The sequence below is a fragment of the Danaus plexippus genome, assembly GCF_018135715.1.
Source record: "Danaus plexippus chromosome 9 unlocalized genomic scaffold, MEX_DaPlex mxdp_26, whole genome shotgun sequence".
Lineage (NCBI taxonomy): Eukaryota > Metazoa > Arthropoda > Insecta > Lepidoptera > Nymphalidae > Danaus > Danaus plexippus.
This window is the reverse complement of record NW_026869848.1, coordinates 3,692,239-3,712,322: the sequence shown is the minus strand read 5'-3', so window position 1 is coordinate 3,712,322 and position 20,084 is coordinate 3,692,239. Positions and strand designations below refer to the sequence as shown.

The 20,084-nt window shown below is 30.0% G+C and overlaps 1 protein-coding gene across 2 annotated transcripts in view; it reads left to right on the top strand.

Moving 5' to 3' along the window:
* Positions 1 to 19,606, top strand: part of LOC116767718 (5-hydroxytryptamine receptor) — a 29,160-nt gene extending 9,554 nt beyond the window's left edge. Inside the window, exons 1-5 of one of the 2 annotated variants that reach the window (XM_061527492.1) lie at positions 12,003 to 12,221; positions 16,898 to 16,976; positions 17,251 to 17,511; positions 17,854 to 18,097; positions 18,428 to 19,606. In XM_061527492.1, coding sequence (XP_061383476.1) covers positions 17,280 to 17,511; positions 17,854 to 18,097; positions 18,428 to 19,289 — 1,338 coding nt within the window. In that variant the 5' untranslated portion in view covers positions 12,003 to 12,221; positions 16,898 to 16,976; positions 17,251 to 17,279 and the 3' untranslated portion in view covers positions 19,290 to 19,606. Of the gene's footprint in view, positions 1 to 12,002; positions 12,222 to 16,897; positions 16,977 to 17,250; positions 17,512 to 17,853; positions 18,098 to 18,427 lie in introns of those variants that run through there. The other variant, XM_061527491.1, reaches the window with a different exon arrangement.
* Positions 19,607 to 20,084: the final 478 nt, after the last annotated feature.

Below are 20,084 nucleotides of genomic sequence, written 5' to 3'. Positions count from 1 at the left end.
TAACAAAGCCATTATAGAATTCGTAAATTTCTTAGCAAATTAAGATATAAGTATTACTTTACTTTCTCATAACAATGTTAATTAATCCGTGGAGGAACCATTTCCAAAAACTTCTGCGAGGGGTGCATGATTTATGAAGGCGGTTCGTATAATGCTACTGTTATAATTGTTGTATATATAAAAAAAATGGTTGTAAAATGTATTTTGTTAATCACAAACATTTTATCATACATGGATTCTAATCAATCAAGTCATACACACGTATAAATAAAGAAATGCTTTTAATTATAAAATGAATACTTTAAGAAGAATGCAAAGAAATCATTTGTATAGAAATGTGATTTTGAAAACGTCGTTTCGAACGGGTTTGAAAGTGTCAGAAATGTGTGGTTGTATAAATACATTTTAGTAGTTAGGTAGGTAAGTCTTTCGTTTTTTAAATACCGTGGTATAATCAACAGATATCTCACGTTAGACATTTAGCAATATTAAAATTAAAAACTTATGTATAAATATATTTTTGTAAAAAACGTTAAAAATTTAATAACGAAACAATTTATTTCTATTATTATTTTTCAATAATTGCAAGAACGTAAAGAAATTAAGCAATTGATCGTCAGCGACGCAATTAAACATTTTTTTAATTCACACGAGTTTTAAAATATTAAATCCAAACAAGTAATTCCGCAAATAAATTCTTATAAAATATAAGTGTTACGTGTGAATATAAAGAACAACAAAAATAAAAATCATTTAATTAATATATCATACAAACTGTTTTTTTGTTTTATATTATGAACGAAGTGATTCGATGAGATCTTAAACGGATTTTCGAAGCTTGTTTTAAAGCGGACTTACTTTACGAGGTCTAACAGATTTCTTTTCAATGCCAAATCATAAAACTGCATCAATAAACAATCTTCATATCAATTGGCCATAATCAAGGTTATAAAATACTTTACATGTCCTATTGTGACAGTATAAAGATGTATATAATACTATTAAATTTTATAGCTAGCAACATTACGTTGTATTGTTTAAGAGTCAGAAGTTTTGCCTTTAATTTTTCACATAACATCTTTACTTTATATACAAAATTTTAATATACATGTCGTGGTTATAATTACAATATATTGATTGATATATTGATCAGGATTGTGTTCGTACTTGAAAGGCAGTGATGAGGGTCAAGGTGATTCGGTTTAAAGACGTTCCTTGTTAGACAATTATATTGCATAATGTACGATATCTATCTGACATTGACTAAATCATTGTTTTTAAAAATTAAGCTCAAAATACAAATTTGGTCTACTCGAGTTGCGTTGTATAAAATATTTTTAAGTCACATTTCCATTACAATAGAAATATTCATAATGTGTTATATTTATGTTGTATTGTATTTTTACTAAAATGGTTTTTTTGTTAGTTTTTTATTCTATTGTGAGTTAAAATTCGTCTTCAACATTCTTATTTTCTGCAAAAAAATATAAAATCTAATAGAGGCCAAAATAGATACAACAGGGAGACATTCCAAGATTAAGTGTAGGTCAAGAACCTACTTAAAGTAATCGGGGAAGAAATATATGAGATTTGATACAAAGACAAGTACAACATAACAAGTAACTATGTCGCCACCTACCTTGGACCTGACATACTTTGCTCTATACCAGACATATATGTTTCGTACATTCGTCATTCTATTCAAGCGAATATCAAAAGCTTTCTTCCTAAAGGACAAATGTTAAGAGATAAATCTTCACTGTTGACACGTGGCCCATTTTCAGTATAATTGAAACAAAATTGTAAAATCTAAATGAAAATTTAATAATACATTGGCTTAACGAAACCGTAAATCTATCTGCTGATATTTTTAGTAGGCTGCAATGAATTATTGTTACGACTTTTCAAGATTTAATAAAAAGTTTTATATTCAATACTAAAGATACTTTACCTTGATGTTACGTTCGTTCGTACATTTTTCTTTATCACGGTGTTATACGTTTTGATAGTTTTTGTAGTTTTTACTCCAGAGTACCATTTGTAATATTACTTAAGTTAAAAAGTATTTTAAGAAACAAGACATCCATTTTTGATATGAAATACATTTTACAAATACTTAGATATACTATCTCGATAAAACATGACTGAACAATCCTAAGAGAAAATATTTGTCACTTTATTATATAGAATTATTGTAATTAATGTAATGAGGGATATAAAAATGAAATAAAATATAATAACATAACATAACATACTATTAATAAGTCATGTATTTATTAAAATAATTGTTGATGTAATTATAAATATTTGACACATTTCAAGTAAGAAAAAACACTATTTGTGCAGAACTATGAAATATGTTAAAAATGTATATAAATTATTATTTCATTTCTTATTCACTAAGTATTCAATTTTATTATCTGAATGCTTTTCATTTAATATAACTCAAGTGTCGCAAATGTTTCACATTTCTTCCATCAAGGATTATTTACAATTTAAAGAGAATAAAATTATCAGAAAGCTTACACAGTTTGTAAAGTATAACAAATATTTGTGAAATGAAAGAGTTCCATAAATAAGTATTCTTGACTTGCCTTTGATGTCAATATAATATTTGTGAATCAGATAACCTTTTTCTTTGCTTCATCTTGAAACTTGTAAATTTAAAAAAATAGCCTCGAAGATAAATAAAGTATAGAAGCTTAAATATCAAATAGCAGTGTGTAATTTTTTCGTCAAATTATATATACTACACGTAATTACGTAGTTTAATACTACCTATATTAAAGCATCTTATACTTTTTTGAATAAGATTCGCTTATATATTTATATACTTATTTTTAACCCAACCTTTTCACTAGTTTTTAGCTAACGCTATCACGATAAAACACGATGAAAAGTTCTGTCATCTTCTCGTATTATTTGTTATGTATCACAAATATTTTTAAAATTTTCTTGTCTATCTACAGCTCTGGATGCATATAGAAAGTGTCACACGTATCTCGAGGTCCCGCGGTAGGATCACGGTCTTTGGATATAATATGTTGGATGAATAAGGTGTCCGGCAAATATCTTTTCTCAACTAATTATTGTCTGTATTTTAATAAAATTGATGAAATATTTTGGATCTCCACTCCATGTCAGACACCGTCACAATGACGTCAAATTCCTTTTTAAAATAATTATGTTGACTACGATTCTGAAAAAAAAAAAACAAAAATGACTTATAAATAATTTATAATTAATATTTAATGCTACTTACAACTGTACCTTGCAAGAGTTATCGAAGAAGTGATTTTAAAGTTAGCGATTGATTCGGGTCGAAATGTTTGCAAAACCTATTTCTCATTCCCCCCGATTCTGCGGCGTCAGCGCTTCGTAGTTAACATTGCTGTTTTGCTATAAGGTTTTGATGTGGCTATACTCCTGTAAAATACAACAAGGTTTTGATATCGTTATGCTTGCGAAACAATATCTATTATAACTTTGTATGTCTGTTTTGTTTTGACAAGCTACAGTCAATGTTAATTTTACACACATCCCTTTCTGTAAAATATTCATTAATATTGATTAATTAGTCTAAAAATTTTTTTAATGAAACCAATATTTTTCAGATATACTACGCTAGCTTTATTTTTGTAAAAAACTACATACTCACGACGTTTCGATTACTTTTCGTCACGTCTCGTCTGCCCGTAATCAAGTTTGCTAAAAAGTAATCGAAACGTCGGGTGGATGTAGTTTTTTACTAAAATAAATCACGCGTATTTTATCCGAAAAATATTAGTTTCATTTGAATGAATAAAACTCGCGAAAGTCTTAGATCTCATTACAAAAAAATTTGCTTATTATTCTATTTCATTTATTTTGGTAGTCAGAATATGCTTGACAGGCTGAAGCTCGTGTTTTAGGTGCGTCTGAAAGGTGTTTGGCTCTGTAAAACAAAAAAAATAGTCAAGGTTTAATTGGTCACATTGGTGATATTATTTTCCTAGAGATACAAATTGAACCTGTGAAGTGAATTTCACAAAACCATTAGTTCCAATACATTTTAAAGAAGCCTAATATCTTTACTATTACAATATCGTAAAAATTTTGAAGTATTTAATTTACAATATATCATCGTCAGTGAAAACAGATATAAAAAAAAATCAAACCACTATATTTTAAATGAAAATTTCAAAAATTTTGATATTATTTAGGTCAAATTACAAACAACAAGACATCCTAATCAAGGTCGTTGAAAGCAATCGAAAAGTCGGAATAAAAATAAATGTGTACGCAAGCCTTATCCGACAATCGAGTTTTATTTAACATATGTAATACAAATGGAAATAATCAAGAATTTACATATAAAACAATATCATCAATTTAATTTATTGATATACCCCAAAAATTATTAATCATGACTATATAATCTTCTTATTGAACGTATTGTATAAATGCTTGGCAAATTATAAAAGCTTTTGACTATTAAGTTACGAAACAAATTAAATATTTAAATAAGGATTCATTTATAAAAGGGATAAAGCAGATTAATTTCCTAAATCCTTTAATTGAAGGTCCACGTTACTTTCACGAAGAAAAAAACTTTTGATTAGTTGAAAGGAATGTTTCAAAAGTATTACATTGATTTTTCTATGTGCTTCCTTTTGTGTTGGACTTATTAATTAAAAAAGCAATTTACACTTCTGATAGGAAAGTACTGAAATGATTTTATATAGTAGGCACTTTTGTGTAACTTATTGATGGCATAAACCTGGTAGTCCACTTTGTATTATATGTACAGTACATTAGTTTGTAGTAATTTGATCTGGCCAAATTTGTATCTTTTGTGTGGCATGTAAAACTATTTTAATTTAAAACAATAATGAAATATATTAATGATCATTTATTTAAAAATTTAATGGCATATAAAAAAATATTTTTTATTTGACATTAAAGAAGAAATATTACAACACTACGATAAATTATACAAAATGTATACAGAATATTTAACTTCGCTTTATGACGTGGAAAGCGTTATAAATGGTATTTTGAAAAGTTTAATAAACTTGCTCAGTTCTTGATAAGACCACGATTTAGGAGAGTTTCTGGTAGGTTCTCGCTTACATCCATGTCCGTTTTGAAATCTTAAATATATAAACTAATATATTTTTTTAATATCTAGTACGTAAAACAGTCAATGACAATAAAATCGTTATTGCTACGTACGTAAGTGATATTAAATTGCTAGCAAATTGGTGCATTTAATGTTTATAGGACCCATTATAGTAACCTTCTGGAAAACCTTTAGAAGGTTTTTCCACATATTGCACATCAGAAGAAGAATCGTAACGCAGGTAATATAAATACAACACCTATAAATATCGTAATAAAGCAATAATAATTTTTCTACATCTTCTATGGTGTTTCAAAATTGTTGAAATGTACAGTGACTATCATGCAATTTTAAAATTATAAATATTTTGCAATGGATAGAAAATACAAATGAAATGAAGTGGATGCTTTATACCTAGTAAAAACAATACATTAATTTTAAATAAATCAATTTTTAAATCTCTATGTAAAAATCCACTTTTTTATGAGCGCTATTAATTCTCAATCTGTTAGCTTATACCGACATAAAGCTTTGTAAATATATGATATAATATGTTTATTATTCTTATAACATTCCTATTTTTATTACCATACTAACTACATCTTTTATTGTTGCTATGTTACTCTGATAATATATAAATATAAAATTTACAAATGTTATCTTATGTTATTGACGTTTTCCATTCATCCGTGAAATAACGTGAACAGTGCTATTCATAAGTACACACGGATACTATATATACTTGGATATTGAAATATCATTGCAATAAACGTTCATATTCGTTAGTTGATAGGTTGTTTCAAGTATATTGAATAGATAAATACACCACAATTTGATTTAAATTGATACATTTGATATCGCAGTGATCTTTAAAGGAGATGAAAGCGTCTGTCTTAAATCTTCTATGTTACATGACGATACTGTGAAACCTCAAATTGCTACTGGTACGTCTGCGTGAATCGTTACGCTAGAAAATTAAGCAACCGTTTGCGGTAGACGACAAATGTCATGGTTCACTGATTCTCATCTTGTCTTCTCATTTGTAACTACTATAAAATAAACGAAATTCAGACTCTGCAAACTTATTTTGATTGTTAGTGAGTTGATAATTGTTTATTTAAAGAACTAAAAGATCTTCTATATTCAAATACAAAATGTTTATCTTTTTAATTAACATTTTCCTTCTTCATAATAGAAATTGAGAAACTCTAGAATATTCTACGAAGTGTTTTTTATTTAGTTCTCTATTTGTTCTTTCTTAATTTTTATGTAGATTTTATCAACAATCATATTAAATTAGCAACCTATTATACTCTGTGTGTGTGGGAGCAGGTGGGTGTAATTCGCTTAGTATTAGTGATTTTTAAAATTTTAACAAAAATATTTTTAATATTTATATATTAATAAAATCTATAAAACGTTTATAAACATTTACTTAATTCTAAACAAAATAGTGTTTTCAAATCCCGTCAGAGTAAACTACATATACAAGCAATGTCATTTATTCCATCAGAATGTCGACTTCAAAATTGAAGAGGAAATGGATTCTCAAAAATTTGCACTACAAACGTGTGTCCGCTTTGACACTTAAATAATTAAGGTGTAATACAGATACTATTATATAAAATCTTGAATGTATTTATATTGTACGGTGAGAGACGGTCCTAATTTTAATGTTTCAAAGGTATTGGGATGTATTTTCGAATAATTAATTATTCGTTACTACGCTTATATACTACCAGTTTTCAAAAACATTTTATACATTCCATTCAAATTATAAGTATGATTATAATTTCATCTTTGTTAATTTTCACAGTTGAATTGCTGAACCTAGTTAAATAAACTTTGCATAGCAACCGTATTCTGCATTTTTCTTGTTTCGAAATATCGCCGTGAGTACGTTTAGAGTATACTATAGAGTTTCACAAACCAAATCCTCTTGTAATAGAAACCGGGTCTTTTACGTAAATAGAGAGAATTTCCGACACCGGACACTCGCCCCAACACTAATTCACATTCAATATCGACGCTATGATAGTCACTGTGCAATACATTCTCCGATAGAAAAGCGATTTCTAACGGAGCTTGCTGCGGTGTTCTGAAACTATTATAATTAAATTTTGTCATTAAACTTTAATACACCGTTCGCGTTCAATTCTGTTGTACTGCTATTTCTATTTTCTTTTATATAACTCTATAATCAGCACCAGAGCTATGAAAAAATTTATGGTCCTTAATTCGAATTATTGTTATTACATCTTTTTATTAGATGTCTTGACAGATTTCAACAATTTCCAGAAAACTTAAAATGGATACAGATGTAATTTTTCATACGTAATCCGAATGCTGCTAATCTCATAAAATTAACAATATATTTACTTTATGGTCAGGCCCAGAAGAAGACTAAGTTTCTGTGGAAATCTCAAGCTGCTCCCCTCCCCCCCAAAATTTTGTACTTCATGGGAATCAAATGCATGTTTCAGTAATTATCTGATCGTAGCAAGTTTGAACGATCACCGCCCCAAAAAAGAGGCTCCGTGTAATAAAGGAGACAGCTCTTTGTCAAAAAAACTTCTTCAGCCACGAGAATATTCAGTCTTCTACCTTAACCATCTCTCATCAAAATCTCAATGCCCAATAAAAAATCATTTTCTAATTAACAAGAATGTCGAAGGGATAAACGTTTTCGATACACCTCCATATAAAGTCACCCAACTGACTCGGATATAATAAGATGAATGGAAGAGATATTCGTCATTCGAAACAAAGCTGACAGAGAAGGTATGAGTATGAAGCTATCAGTTAACCCTAGAAAAGCGGAAACGGCACGTCAACCGCAAAAATTTCCTTCTAATGTTCCAATGAACGAAATGCATCGTAAAACCACTTGACGCTTATTTTCTGTGAGAGTTTAGTATTTTATTTATTTGTTTATTCATAAAGAAATCCTCATTAAAACGAGTTACAGTTTGTAGACTTAAACGTCGTATAAATGTTTTGCGAAAATTATTAAAGTCAAGACATATAATATAATAATGAAACTCGTTTGTCGCATTTGTTTTTCTGTCCCCCTTTATTTTATTTTCAGCTTTATGAGAATCAGTCACATGAGAATATTTATGAGTTGGTCTCGCAAATGGATTATTTGCCTTCTATTTGTCATTTCGTGAGGCTTAATGTCATTTTGTTTTGTTTTGTATTCACCTAGTAATAACAAACCAACTATATGTTATACAACATATGCACATCATAACAGTACAATAAAATGTATATACCGCAATGACATGGTATTATACACAGCTTACTAATAGAGGTCTGTTAAGTGTGGAAGTAAATTTTATCTCAATGATGTAATGACTGTTACTAGGAATGATGAATAGGTTAATAATACGTGGGTAGACATTAAAACAGACCGTTTCAACCATAACATATTAGACCCTCGTGAACTTGGAAACTGTTCGACTATTGTGAATCACCTAAAAGATGAAAAAGGTATGTAAATGGTAAATTAACGTCTAATGTAAGCACATAATAACAAATAATAGGACTATGGTATACACCAAATTTTTATCAATACCTACTCTTTGCAAAACCCACAAATCTACGTGTCGATGTGCCTTATCTCAAAATGTTCATGTTACTTTCAAGATAATATATTCCAACATGCTGTGGTGCACGTACAAATCACATTCTCTCAAGCAAATTTACTGCACATACATAATTTTATGGAGAGTTCAGAAGTATGGTTACACTTTCTTGGAGCGTTTAGAAATAAAATGTTATGATGTTCAAATACCTTTTACATTTTTATAACCACTCCCACGAAGGTCGCAATGATAATCTGGTTGGTAATTAAATTAAAAAAAATCTATGAAAATCATAAGTAAGTGGTATACTGTTACATTTTAAGTTGCCTTCATGATTGACTGGCGTTTTAACAAAGACAGATTGCACTTCCTTATTGAATTATCTCTATTGAGCTAAAAGAGAACATGCGTATGTATTCTAAATAAAGTTGCCATATAAAAATCACCGAGAAAGTTACAATTTTCCGGTCGTTTAGTAATAAAAAAACTACACGGATACATCCCTTCTGCCCGTAATCAAGGTTGCTGCAAAGTAACCGAAACGTTGGGAGTAAGTAATTTTTAAAAAAATAATAAGATACGCGTAGTAATCCGAGAAATGTTAGTTTCATTTAAATTAATACTCGCGAAACTTTTTAGATCTCATTTTTAACCAATGATAGAAGTGTTATGTTTTTTTTTGCAGAGATAATAACTAATTGCTCCTGACCTTACTAATTTTATAATAACTTTCCTGAACACTTTCTGATGCTTTCTGGAGATAAATGATAGAGAGAACAAATGGATTTTTTACTCTTATTTTATGTATTTGCTATAAAGACAACATGTAATGTTACGCTTTCAATGTATGTGTACATTAAAACTTAAACAATTCAGGATAATAGTTCCTTTCTTTACAAATTTACTTATAAAAAAACAAAAATGTGTTTAAAACCGTATAAAAACGAAAATCTGAAGATTTTTTATAGAACTACATTGGATGTAGAAATATTTTTAGAACTCAGCCATTTGAAGGAGAAACGTTGAAAAATAACTCAATTGAGTAGACTAAACTCGCGTTTTTAGACTTAATTATAAGAAAATGAAAATCATCATGTTATTTCAATGGTAAACCAGATATTTAACTGTAATTAAAACTTCAATTTGCCTATTATATGTTTATATAAAAGGAAGTACCATATTTATTTCAATAACACATCCAAGGACACAGAAACCGAAGGGGTTAATACTAATGAGTGAGGTTATAAATGCTACACGGTCAGCTGATGCGAGCCATTGGCGCAGTGATATTGACCTTGGCTATTTTGCCGACCGCTTTCCACTTTACCCCTCCAGGAACATGGAAGGAATATAACGGGAACAAGCAAAGCGTTATCCCTTCGACTGTCATTATGTTTATAAATCATAATGAAAAATACCAATCTCACAATTTTTTCAAAGACTTTCAAGGTTTAAATGTATAAATTGCGCTAATAGCTCTTTTATGGAAAGGAATAAATGTTGAATTAATTTTGATAGCACATACTAGCAAAATACAAAATTTCTACATACTACATAAATACAAAAGCAACAGAACATTCTAAAGTCCCAGGCACAATGTTATGAAAATACCCATAATAAACGAATATGAACGAAACAAACATTGTGCTACTGTATCGGACACACGACTCCAATTTAAAATAAAACAAAATGATGTTTAAACAGAAATATAAATCCTACGAGATAGTCTGTTGTTTCAACAGACTTTAATCTGTGCAATGCGTATATCATTGTATGCATATATAACTCATGAAAAACGATGTTGGTGCCTCAAGCACGTATGGTGACATATTTAAAAGATTTCTTTTTATACTTCATTGTGTACGTTGTCAATGTTCAAACAAAATTATACATTTCAGGTATTGTTTGTAACTTTGATTAACTAATTTAATAATTTCTAAAACACAACCAATGTATATTACGAATAAGAGAGCTTTTCCATATACACTATTTAATAACGAGTAATGAGCGTACTATGAAGCAATTTATTTTTGGATCTGGCCAGCTGTGTTTATAATCAATATAGTTGGGATTGTGGTTAAAAGACAGCTCTCCGCAGCAGAATGGCATTCAGAAAACGCTGACAATTTGCTACACAACCGTGGATTCCGACGTTTTACATATTTTAGAGCTTTCTGATCATTTAATATCTTTATTATCCAGCCATATAAACTCTATACAAATAAGTATAGGATTGGATATGCAAGTTCAAAGTTTTATCGTACATTACATTACAGTACATTATATAGTACATTATATATATAATCATACGGGGCGGGCAAAAATTATGGTTGGCCAAGCTACAGCTATGAAACAACTCTTTCTCCTCAGTCATATTCAAGTATCTTTCCAAACACGATCAGCTACACAGGTATTTCGGTTAAACGTGCTTTGAATTAAAATTTTATATAAATATATGACTTATTACGAGAAGAATATACCGGGAAATATTATAAACTTAATAGTATTTAAAGATTGTAGACTCATCAAATATTTTTTTAACAAAGTATATATTACTGCACCTTATAACTATATGACCTAATTACCACAATTGGTGATTAACGGTGGCCGTGGTTAATGGAGTATACCTCTTATTAGAGCTGAGTCAGATGAGTTATCAATGGTATAATGCCGGAATCCTAGTCTTTTAGACTTAGAGGTTCAATCGTTGTAGCGGTGTAGTTGGCCAACCTTCGTCTATTTCATAATGTATATCATTTGCTCCCTGCATCCAAAGTCACTATGTTTATTTGCAAACCTTTACAAGCACAAAATTCAAAATAAACGCTCAGAAGACACGTAAATATATATCATAACATATATTAATATTTTTATTTATTTCTCACAATGGTTGCATTGTAAATTATTATTATCAACATATCGGGGACACACCAGATCCAGGATACCAGAAACAAAAACTATTATACTCTTATATAATAGCTTTAGTTTAATCTCTGAACCATCTAATAAATAAAGAAAATCTGGTGGTAAAATATCGATAAGCAGATATCGCTTGTCCATCGAAAAAATTTGAAACAAAACAATACAGATCGAAGATCTATACTGGGCTACAGCTGAAAAAATATTACTCTCGAATATTGAAGATAGCAAAAATAATAAATATACAATTCACTCTGAGAATTTGTAATATCTATAATTAATTTCCAAAATTGTATGCTCGATAAAACCGCGATTAAAGAGAAATTCAGCGCTTCTATGATAACATATCAATTGAGCTGCTGATTAAATAATAATCTGTACCTGGTGATTGAAAATATTGATAACCCTATAATGCATCGGAAAAAAGAAAATGACTACAGTATACAAGTTTTTTACAACGCGGAGTGTTTATTTTTAATTCTTCTGAAGGGTGATGTTATTGCAATGTTTAATAAAACTACAGAGACCAGGACTGTTTTTTTAACGTAAACAGAAGCTTTGAGGAATATTTAATGAAATCAATAGAATATTCAGTCTTATTGTTTGCTTAAAAGGTAAAGTAGCAATTGAAGAAAATTTTAATATCATTTTAAAATTGTTTTGATATTTCAAAATGAATACATCTAAAATGGGAAAGTATACCCTAATAAAAATACCCCGTCGGCGATTCGGACTGCTATCAATAACAGAAAAAACCTGTCTATACGAATAAATCGGCAACTGGGAATTAAAATTACGAAAATAGACATTCATCTGCTTAATGCACGTTTCGATATCTTGTTGTTAGTGCTTTCCCAGATTTATTAAATATAGCAACCCTCTGAAAACGACACCTCTTAATTAAAAAGTTTAAAATTATATAATAATTAATCTTACCCATATAATTTCAAAACTTAATTTCTCATATTTTCTCGATTCTGATGGTGCAAGGTTATAACATCGAATCATATTTCTTTTTTCCATTTTACGTGATCTAATTCCTCCTTTCTCTAAGTTGAAGAATGGTGTTATGAGAAAGTGAAGTTGTTGTTTTTGGCTTCTCTATATCTGTTGCAAAATTATGTCAGCTCTCGGTTTGTAATAAAATAGTAAATAGCAGTACTGCTTGTAACTTTTGGAAATACGTTAAAATCATATCACCTGTACCTAGACAACATGTTAGACTCGTTATCTGATTATCGACCGCTTTTTTTTATGTTAGGCTCTGATCGTCTCTTATATATAAACGTAGTCTTTGAAATATCTTTAAATCCAGGTTTCGGCGTAATGTTATAATATTTGTTTAAATAACAGATGGTACACAAAAAGGCATATACAACGGATTACGGTATTGGATTGCCTTCTGACCTCTTTTCTCTTACTTTTTTTTTCAGAGAATACTTAAATTGGGTCCTTCAGTAAATTCATTTTAAATTTGTAATGTGAATCCCAACAAAGATTTTCTGCCAAATATTTATTAATGTTAACATTTTATTAAAACCGTCTCATTATAAGGCTAATTATTGTCTCCTTTTTTCATTAACAAAAGAAAAAATGTTCCTTTCACCATTTGTTTATGTTTACAGATAATATACAATTTAAATATACAGAATACCAATGTTATTCTCGTAGAGCTCCCACAAGCTATTAGATTGGATTAGCTAGTAAAAAACTGTGTACAGCAATTTAGAAAACGTTACTTTTAATTCAATATTAAAAGATGTGGACTACTTCATCATGTAATGTATAAAATTCAACAACCTTACCATCCTTTTAATTTAAAATTGAAGAATATTTTGGATTTTACATTTAAACGTGTAAATCATTATCCAGAGAAATTGCTTTTGAATAAAGCTTTATATAAATTTTTTCTCGTTTTTTCAATATTTTATTGAAGGAATGCAAAAAAAATATTGTATACACCAGGATTTTTGTTTTCAATATTGTTATGTAATTTGATAGTATTACGGGGATCAAATATTGTCTTTTTGTTGGCTGTGTAATAATCACATACTCCTTATTTTGTAATAAACTAATCTTTCTTGTATTAAATGTACGCATGCAGACATACATATGTACATATTCAATTTTATTTCAAATTTCACAAAGACATCTTTAGCTCTGTCCAAAAAAGTATTCAGATTCATTTCCCTGGACACTTTTTAACTACTTATGCGTATGAAACTACTTCACGATAAAAGTAAAAAGATACACTAGCTGTTAATGTATCTTTTTGTATTTTTCGTTTATAATGAATTTATATAGAAATATATTAAAATCCACTATTGTTTTTAAACGATAGAAGTGTTTTAAGGAAATTGTTATCGAAGGTGACAGTAATTAGTAGTACCGATTAAGTATTATGACTTCGATGACGAGATTTATAGTTTAACATTAATAATAAGCACACTAAATTAAGATGCACTACATTTACAACCAAAAAACAAACTAACAGTGACACAATTTTTTTGTATACCTTACCTTTAATACCTTAAAATGAGTTATTACTGTATTGTCATAAAGAATTTTTCGAACTACAAACTATGTTATGTAAAACTTTCCCGTAACTCTTAAAACAAAATAACATAAAATAAATCTATAATAATATTTACGTAGTATTTATTTAATCATGACATATGTATTTTATCAATTCTGACCCGGGATTTACATCCGCATACGAGTCGCGAAACGAGGCACGAGCCGACGCACAAGGTGACAGTTATAATAGTCGATCGAGAGTTTAAAACGATGAATACAAACGATTCCAGTCTCAATACACTCGTAATAAGAACGGTCACTTACACTTCGGTATAGTCAATATTGATTGTCGATTTTCGATTCAGACTTTTCCCTTACAGCAATTGAAAAAAATTCAATACTTCTACAATATTTTAAATTGATTAATATAGTAGTATTCTGTGATGACTTTAATTTTTTACGAAGCATGCCATTATAAAAAGAAAGAACCTTTCTTTATAAATTGCGTTATTAAAAAAAAGCAATCACTTCAGAGCAGTACTGCACAGAACTAAAACTAATTAGGTAACGTAAAAATCAAATATGTTATTCCAATAAATAACACATACAGAAACAAAAATTTTTAGTTGTCTTAGGACATCTAGTGTGAAATGTAAAACAGCGAAAATATTTTGTTCAGATCAAGCACATTGTTAAAATTATTGTTTTATCAAACATACGCGTGGAGTATAACATATGATAAACAACACTTCATGGTTCATAAACTAGAAGTATTGAAGCAAAATGTGCGAGAGATATAGGGTGGTGAAGCATGGTGTGGGGTGACCACGCGAACAGTCGCTCTGGTCTAACGCATTGGTTATTCCACATTTATTGGAAAAACTTCTGCCAAAAAAAAAAACAAGAAATTGCTGTATTCGTCATTCATTTTACGATATTGTAACTAACTTATATGTTTTTTAAAGTAAGGGGTGTTGATAGACATACGTATAGATAAACTAATAAAGAAATTAGATAATTATAAGCGAATTACTTATGAGGAACAAAATTCTAAAAATTGAAATATGTTTCGGATCAGTTTTAAAGAACATTTCTTGAAAGTATTTCAGCAAAATTATTTTACTGAAATACATTGAAAATACACAGCGAACTTATTATATAAATTTATATTAATAACAAATTCGTTTTTGAACTTGTTTAATGAACTGAAAATCTATTATTAATTTAGAAAAATGACAATTTTAGCATGTCACTATATTTGTCTATATAATCAGGTATATAGGAAACCAGACTCATATTATTCAAAATTAATATCTCACGCCTGTCCACATTTTTGCTTTTAATTAACAAAATCTTATTACTTTAAACTAAAGTATGGTGAATTCAAGTGGAATCACAAGATTAGTTTGCAAAATTATTCATATGAAACGCTCCGATCGCCGCACTTCATCTATAAAACATTAGAAACGCTTTCACTTCATACTATTTGTACGACAAAATGTATGTAAATAATTACAGTTTACTGCAAAATCATATTTATGTTATATTCAAAGGTTGAATAATTCAATTAACATATATTAAGAGTTTAATCCTTCTTCAACATAAATAAAAAAAATATTCAGGGTATATGAGCCGAAAAAATATTATGAAAAAGCTCCAAATTCAATGTTAAGTAAGTAAGTGTAAAATGTTTTTAAAACAACTATGACATGGAGGAAATTGTGTTACAAACGCTTATCTTTTCAAATTTGTATGATGAAAATAATATTCGTCGGTCAATAAAACTAGTGTCACATCGCAATTTACAGAATCATCTCTGTCAACGGGTTAACACCATTATATACATTAATTCTATTAACGCTGGAGTTTGTACAAATAAGATAACCCAAAAGGTATTTGCTTTATGTTGTATTTTGCAGAGGTAAAGTTGTCACGAACCCTTGTCACGTACTAAGCCTCATTTTGAAAAAAAAAAATTTGCACAAAAATTGAGCATTTGATCGTATCATTTCAAAAGATATTACAAACGCCAGACACAATGATACATTAATAATCTCTACAGCTTTGGATGATACAAGTTGAAAATCAATATATTGCTACGGTACCGCAATACAACGTTTACAAGACAATTCAAAAAGATAATACTAGAAGCAATGACCTAGAAATACTTTAAAATTGAAGTTGTATCATACATTTGAATTTGAATAGTAAGTAAAATAAAAGAATGACTACAGAATAAGCACAGACATCAAAATAAAAACTTATTAGTTTAAATTAAACAACTATTCTGTGCTTCGTATTTACAAGTTATATGTATGTAGCGAGATGTTTTCATGTATTAATTCATAGTTAAAAAAAAAGAACCGGTTTCAGCAATTATAGCTTACAAACTGATATTAGTTAAATAACGTACATACTTTTTCACTCTAGAAATACGTAATCACAAAAGTCAAATTTTATAGTCAATTTATGGACAGCATCCCCAAAAACATATAAGAAACTTTTTTATGCTAATACTTTTAAGGAACTCTAAAATTATATTGACACCTTTAAATAAATTAAATTCAATGAAAATTCCATTTATTTCGCAAGCAGCAAATTCAAAAGAGATTATCTCGAAATAAATACAGATACTCATGTTTTCAAATTAATATGTTGGTTTGCTCTGAAAGTTACATATAAAATTAATTAATTATTGCTTCTTCTTATAAAAAAAAGTAGTGCTCCTTATATTGTTAACAATATATATTTTATTATATAACTTATATTGCAGGTTTCTGGCTCACTCGTAAAAGTCAAAACAATGAAGGCTACATCATTGATTTTTCTTCTCCAGAAATACATTTCTGAATGTAAGTAATAGCAAATAACAGATAATTGTTTTATTTATATGTTATTAGAACTAAAGTCTGTCTTTACTAAAATGTCTGAATATATTTATACTCCGAAATTTATTTATAAACGTAGTCTAGTCTAGTTTTTTTTCGTAACGTGTTGGGTAAATAATGTTTGTGTCATTTAAGTGTATTTATTTGTATAATGAAGTAGAAATGAGAAAAATAACAAATAATAGTCGTATTTGTTTCGTAATAGTATCATGTTTTATTTTTTATTTCTATTGATTAGACAGTGTGGAAGTGTCGCGGTGAGGAATTATGGAGGGCGCGGACGGAAGCGAAGAGTTGTTGGATTGGGAGGCTTTGTATCGGTCCCCGGTACAGAATAGTTCTTTTAACACCACGGAGTGGGTTCCCAGTACATGGAACACATCAGTGGCAAATACCTCCTGGCTGGATGAGTCCGCGCCCTTCGATTCAGCATCTGCTCTGCTGCGGGCCGCTGCCAAAGCTGTGCTACTGGGATTACTCATCTTGGCAACTGTAGTTGGTAGGATATTTATATTACAGTGACTAACTCTTTGAAATACTTACATCAGGATATGTGAAAATAAACAAATCTATTAGTATCAGAAATATTTAGGAACTAGGTTAAACGACCGCAGATGTTAGATCTCATTATACTTGCAGTTCCATAACATCGGTAAGATATTGTTTTTATGTTAATAAATTATCATATAAATAATTTATGTAGAACTTGAGGCTTCACCTTACTATTCGTTACTGTGGGTTTGTTATTTAAAAGTTGACATTCATATTATATATATATATATTATATTATGAATTTTAACGCTTGTTATATCTTCTTTTAAACATTAATTCATTTACGCAGGTAATGTGTTCGTGATAGCAGCAATACTTCTGGAAAGACATCTACGCAGCGCTGCTAATCATCTTATCCTCTCGCTAGCAGTGGCGGATCTTTTAGTGGCTTGCTTGGTAATGCCACTTGGAGCTGTGTACGAGGTTGCACAACGCTGGACCTTAGGCCCAGAGCTGTGTGACATGTGGACTTCCGGAGACGTTTTATGCTGCACAGCGTCCATTCTGCACCTAGTTGCAATCGCGCTTGACAGGTATGTAATAAAATTATTTTGTTTGATGTTCATTACTCGTGGTTACACAAAACACTGAATACGTCTGGAACGCACCAGGATTTAAGTCTTCAATATTGTTATAAACCAGACATAGCTGTTATATAAATCAGATACTGTTACGAAATTAGAAACTGGTTTAGAATTTATCGTTAAGAAATTGTACAATAATTATATTTTTGGCATCAATAAATATTAATCTTTCAAGAAATTGTTTTCATATTCTATTTTATTTTAAGTCAATGAACTGTGGTTAACTTATTAAATAAGAACGGTTGCCAATCCATTTCGATATACTTTTATTTATTAAAGGTACTGGGCTGTGACTAACATCGACTACATTCACGCGCGAACTGCACGTCGTGTGGGATATATGATTGTATGCGTCTGGGCTGTGAGTTTCCTGGTCTGTATCGCACCGTTGCTGGGTTGGAAAGACCCTGACTGGGATCGTCGCGTCTCCGAAGATTTGCGGTGTGTTGTAAGCCAAGATGTGGGCTATCAAATATTTGCAACTGCTTCATCGTTTTACGTGCCAGTACTCGTGATCTTAATACTATATTGGCGAATATATCAAACTGCTAGAAAAAGGATAAGACGACGCCATGGTACAACGACTAGAGGTGTAGGCCCACCCCCAGTCCCAGCGGGTGGAGCATTAGTTGCTGCTGGGGGAAGTGGAGGGATCGCTGCAGCTGTGGTTGCAGTCATCGGCCGCCCTCTCCCAACTATTTCTGAAACTACTACAACGGGTATTACTAATGTCTCGTCTAACAATACAAGCCCAGAGAAACAGTCGTGCGCAAATGGGTTGGAAGCAGATCCACCCACCACAGGATATGGAGCTGTTGCCGCAGCGTACTACCCGACATTGATTCGTCGAAAACCAAAAGAAGCGGCTGATTCGAAAAGAGAGAGGAAAGCGGCTAAGACACTAGCAATAATTACTGGCGCGTTCGTAGCGTGCTGGCTTCCTTTTTTCGTGTTAGCTATTTTAGTGCCAACTTGCAATTGCGAAGTGAGCCCAGTGCTTACATCACTTTCGTTGTGGCTGGGTTATTTTAATTCAACACTAAATCCGGTAATATATACAGTATTCAGTCCGGAATTTCGTCACGCGTTCCAAAGGCTCCTTTGCGGTCGCCGCGTGCGCCGCCGTCGCGCTCCTCCTTAACAATAGAATTCTCCGTGTTCCTCGCTCCAACCCGACTGACCTCATTTAGATTCATACATATTGTGTTAATTTATTACATTTTCAGAGATATATTTACAACCCTTATTTGTACATCGTGGATGTAAATGTAAAATATTTTGAAAGTATTACGAAAATATCCTATATTATATAATAAAGTATCAACAAGCTAGTATCGTAATTATTACACTATTATATTCAATAATTAGAAACAATAGAACTTACTGTGATCAATGATTGTAGTCATGAAAATAATTTAGAAATTTATTTTTAGGAATAAAATATGAGTAAGTATAAAATTTTCGAATGTTTTTTTTATTAACCTGTGTATTTTTAAGTTTTTAATTAAATTTGTACGTTTACCTAAACCTTGGTAAACGAACAATCAAACCAATTGACGGTTAGAGAGTTGACTTTGATATTAAACTAAACCATTGACCTGGAAATCAATTAACTATTTAATTAATTACTTTTCATTAATCAAGAAAACTGAATAGCTGAACGAGAATAATGGCTTTAAAGTGGTTTGCGAACTAAGAAAGTATTTTATATTTGTAAAATTTTCTTTAAGGGTGTATTAATAAAATTGAATATTGAAAATGAAATTTTAAATCCTATATAAATTAAGTATTTAAATTTGATAAACAAAGAAAGTTCTTTGATAATAAAAGAGACCTCAGCTTATAACATTCTTATTAAATTTTCTACTTCGCAATTTATTAACCGAGAGTGTAAATAAATGACGCTTGAAAATCTTATATTAATATGTGTCTGCGG